The 4,269-nt window shown below is 43.7% G+C and overlaps 1 protein-coding gene across 1 annotated transcript; it reads left to right on the top strand.

Moving 5' to 3' along the window:
• Positions 1-326: 326 nt before the first annotated feature.
• On the top strand, positions 327-482 carry LOC110588611 (60S ribosomal protein L39-like). The gene has a single exon (XM_021698966.1). It carries the CDS (start codon positions 327-329, stop codon positions 480-482), a length of 156 nt encoding a protein of 51 aa, XP_021554641.1.
• The last annotated feature ends 3,787 nt before the right edge of the window (positions 483-4,269 follow it).

The following is a 4,269-nucleotide window of genomic DNA, read 5'->3' on the forward strand; positions in this document are numbered from 1 at the left end:
AGTAAAAATGAACGAAGAATAACAGGGGAAACGCAGAGTATAAAGTACAATGCTATATCTTTTCCTATTCTGACCTTCCCACATACAGGAAACATAAAATAAATACTGGAGTAAAACAGGCAATATAAGCAAAAAATTTCAGAAGCGCATTTCTTAAGAGGAATTGTCAAAGAAAGAAAAGATCAGGGTGGGCTAATAAAGTGTAATGGGATGTCTCTGCTGTCAGTTTATTTTAAGAAAGTCTAGATGACAAAGGGTGTAAGTCAAGCTTCGCCCCGTCTCTTTTTCGCCGCCATCCTGCTCTGCGTGGCTGACTGCTTCTCGCCATGTCTTCTCACAAGACTTTCAGAATCAAGCGATTCCTGGCCAAGAAACAAAAGCAGAATCGTCCCATTCCCCAGTGGATTCAGATGAAAACTGGTAGTAAGATCAGGTACAACTCCAAGAGGAGGCACTGGAGAAGAACCAAGCTGGGTCTATAAGGCGTCACACATCATGAGATGACACACTTAATTGGCACACATATTTAATTAAGCTGCGTGAGGATCATGTGTTCTATCATTCTGTAAACATCCTTCCTACCCGGCCATAGACTTGTCTTATCGTGGAAATGAGTTTTCTCTGTGACTAAGCCTCTGCACCGGTAATAAATGCGAGACCTTTCGGCTCTACTGCTGTTGTGTTCCTGATTTGTGAAGGACTGAATCCCCCGCCTGTCAGATCATGCATAGCACTGTCAGGACTCTCTGCAGTGATAGAAATGGCCCCTGACAACCAGTATGTAAAGTGAGGCTAGGGGGCACCTGGGTGGCTCAGTGCCTTAGGCCCAGGTCATGATCTCAGGGTCCTGGGATCTGGCTCCCCACTGAGCAGCGTAACTGCTTTCTCCCCTGGCTTGTGCTCTGTCTTTCTCAAATAAATAAATAAAATCTTTAAAAAAAAAAAAAGCTTCTCCCCAAAAGTAGATTCTTTTTTTGCAACTGGTAGCAACCTGATGGTCGCAAGGCCCTTTATTAAACCCAGGGAGTGCCCAGAGCACAAGGGCCTGAGGCCACTCATGAGGACCTCTGCCTTCAAATCTGCCAGGAAAGCCGTGGTCTGAGTAGTGTTGCCTTGGGCTATATGGTTTTATACAGCCTCTTGCTCCCACAGTCAACAGATTGGCATCAGAAGACAAATCAGAGAGTGTCCTAATAGTGCTAGACGGAAATAAGAAAGTCGAGCATTAGGCAATTTTTCTACAACTTCATTAAGACCTTAAAAAATATATATTTTTGTAGACCCATTTAATTTCCTCACAGTCATTTGGTAAGGTCGGAGATGCTGAGAAATGCTTTTGGAAGAGCAAGAGAAAGAGAAGCAAAGAAAATACATGGAACAAGAATAGAATAGCTTGTTTTTCTTTTCTTTCTTTCTTTCTTCTTCTTTTTTTTTTTTTAAGAATAGTTTGTTTTTCAATGTTTAGTAGCTACTGTGGAAGAAATTTAGGAGAACTGAGATGAGTTCTTAGCCATCCATGTCCTGGTATAGGAAGAACCTTAGAAATTATTCCTCAGAGCTTGAGAGTAATCAGGAATACTATTCATTGAAGGATTCCAGGAAGGGAAGGACTGTGGGATGATTGAACTGCAATATGAATAGAGTAGACACAGAACAAGGGAATTATTTCTCTTTTTATTTTATGTGTTCAGATTCCTTATACAGACCCCAGATCTGTTTTGAGAAAATCTTTTCTAAAACTTCTGGTTAAGGACATGGTAAATTACTTTTTGAATTTATGTAAACTGACACTTGAACTTCTTTTTTATGGTTGATAGGATTTAAAAGAAAACAAGAATTAGGGGTGCCTGGGTGACACAGTCGGTTAAGCGTCCAACTCTTGGTTTTGGCTGGCTCAGGTGGTGATCTCGGGGTCCTGGCATCAAGTCGTGTGTCCAGCCCTGCGCCAGGCTCTGCGCTCAGCGTGGAGCCTGCTCAAGATTTTTCTCCCTCTCCCTCTGCCCCTCCCACCATGCTCTCTCACTCAAATAAATAAATAAATCTTAAAAAAAAGAAAACAAGAATAGCTATTTTTATTTTTAATGTGATGATCTTTCAGTTATTTTTTCCCCAAATGAAATATGGCAGAGGGAGGATGACCATAATGTGGGAGACACAACACCACAACAACCTCTGGTGCATGTTCGCTCAGACTCCGAGATCTCTGAGAAAACTCGAGTCGCCAGGGTTAAAAATAACCTGAAAGGATCCGAGTGAAATGCCCTCGGAACGTGTGTGGTCAGTTCTAAAGCACACAGCAGAAGATGTTTTGTAGACAGGAAGCCAGCTGTAAACAGCACACTGGGCACTCCCCTCTGTTCCTTTATTCTGTTTTAAAGATTCTTATGTGCTTGACTAATCTTGGGTACATGGAGGAATGTGCCTTACTACGCCCCTGCTGTAAACCATTATAGATCTATACCGTTGTAGAAGGTATGTAAGAGGATGGAAAATAAACCTCGGCACCTCGGGTCGCTCGCTCGGGGTCCCCTGTGCCTCGCTCTACTGTCGTCTCTTTTTCTCAGTTCCTTCGCGGCCCCAGGTCCCCAACTCTCTGAGGTCGACAAGTGGTGCCTGAACAGGGACCTGAAGCCCCCATCGAGGAGTGATCGGCCAGCGATAGGAATCCTACAGAAGGTGGTAAGTAGGAAAGTTTATTACAGGGTTATGGGGCAATCAAATTTGAAAGCATCAGGTTTTGCTGTGTTGATACATCATTTTCTTAAAAAATATGGAGCTAAAGTTACTAAGCAGCGCATAGAAAAATGTTTGGCAACAGTATTTGAATATAATCCTTGGTTTCCGGACGAAGGCTCCTTAGATAAGGAGACTTGGATCCGAGTGAAAAATAATGTCTTGAAGGCTATGAGACAGGGTGAAATGATTCCCTTGATTTCTGGCCCATTTGGGCTTTAGTACGAGTGGTTATCAATACTATGGAAACTGGGGATAAGTTATCCCTGGCTGAGGTTGCTAAAGAAACTACCAACTCTTCACATACATATGAATTAGATGATGAGACTTTAGAAAAGGCTAAGACTGAGAGTAAAAAAATTTTCACGGCTTCACAGTCCCGGCCGTCACCCATGGCCCCTCTGCTTTTAATGGAGGACCCCACCAAAGATGATCAACCTCCCTCCACAGTAGATTTATTTCCTCTCAAACGATCCTCTCTAGCTCTCTCACCTCTCGAAAAGGAACTCCTACGGCAAGGGGCTAATGATTTGTTTATGGCTTTCCTCATAGACCGAACACAGGCTGCTGGTCTATGAGGGATTAGATTTAAATGCTTTAAGGGAACTAAAGAAGGCTTGCCACTTGTATGGACCACAGCCCCTTATACTATAGAGATTTTGAAAGCATGGGCAAATTCTGGGGAGTGGATCCCTCATGATTAGCATATGGTTGCATGGGCTTGCCTTAAGCCACAGGATTTATTACAATGGAAAATGTGGTTATCGGTTGCCGCCTATATGAAAGCCCGGGCGAATCGAGCTAACCCAGCCATGCACCATATTTCTTTTGAAATGCTCACTGGCTCTGGCCCCTTTTCAGATGTTCGAGAGCAATTGGTTAACACCCCGCCTGCAGCCACAGTGCAGGTATCTGAAATCGCCCTCACAGCCTGGGAAAAACTAAACCCCTCAGGGGAAGTGGGGCAAAGTTATATAAAAATTGTGCAAGGCCCTACAGAAGCATATACTGATTTTATTTCTCAGCTTGAAATGGCTATTGACCACCAAGTCGATAATAAACCTGCTAAAGAGCACTTGCTAAGACAACTTGCTTTTGAAAATGCTAATGAGGACTGCCAAGCGGCCATCCGGCCACATAGGGAAACAGGAAACATTCTTGATTATCTTCGTCTATGTAGAAATATTGGCACTCTTTTTTTTTTTTTTAGAGATTTTATTTATTTATTTGACAGAGACAGCGAGAGCAGGAACACAAGCAGGGGGAGTGGGAGAGGGAGAAGCAGGCTTCCCACTGAGCAGGGAGCCCGATGTGGGACTCGATCCCAGGACTCTGGGATCATGACCTGAGCCGAAGGCAGCCGCTTAACAACTGAGCCACCCAGGCGCCCGAAATATTGGCACTCTTACACATCAAGCTTGGATAGCCTCCCTTCAGCTCATGGCCCTACAAAAACAACAGGATATAAAATGTTATAATTGTGGGAAAGTAGGACATGTCAAGAAGGAATGCCGTAAAGCCCCCCAACCTAGAGCC

Source organism: Neomonachus schauinslandi, chromosome 2, assembly GCF_002201575.2.
Source record: "Neomonachus schauinslandi chromosome 2, ASM220157v2, whole genome shotgun sequence".
Lineage (NCBI taxonomy): Eukaryota > Metazoa > Chordata > Mammalia > Carnivora > Phocidae > Neomonachus > Neomonachus schauinslandi.

Coding starts and splice junctions, on each gene's coding strand:
- LOC110588611 (XM_021698966.1), top strand. CDS start 327: ATGTCTTCTCACAAGACTTTCAGAATCAAGCGATTCCTGGCCAAGAAA.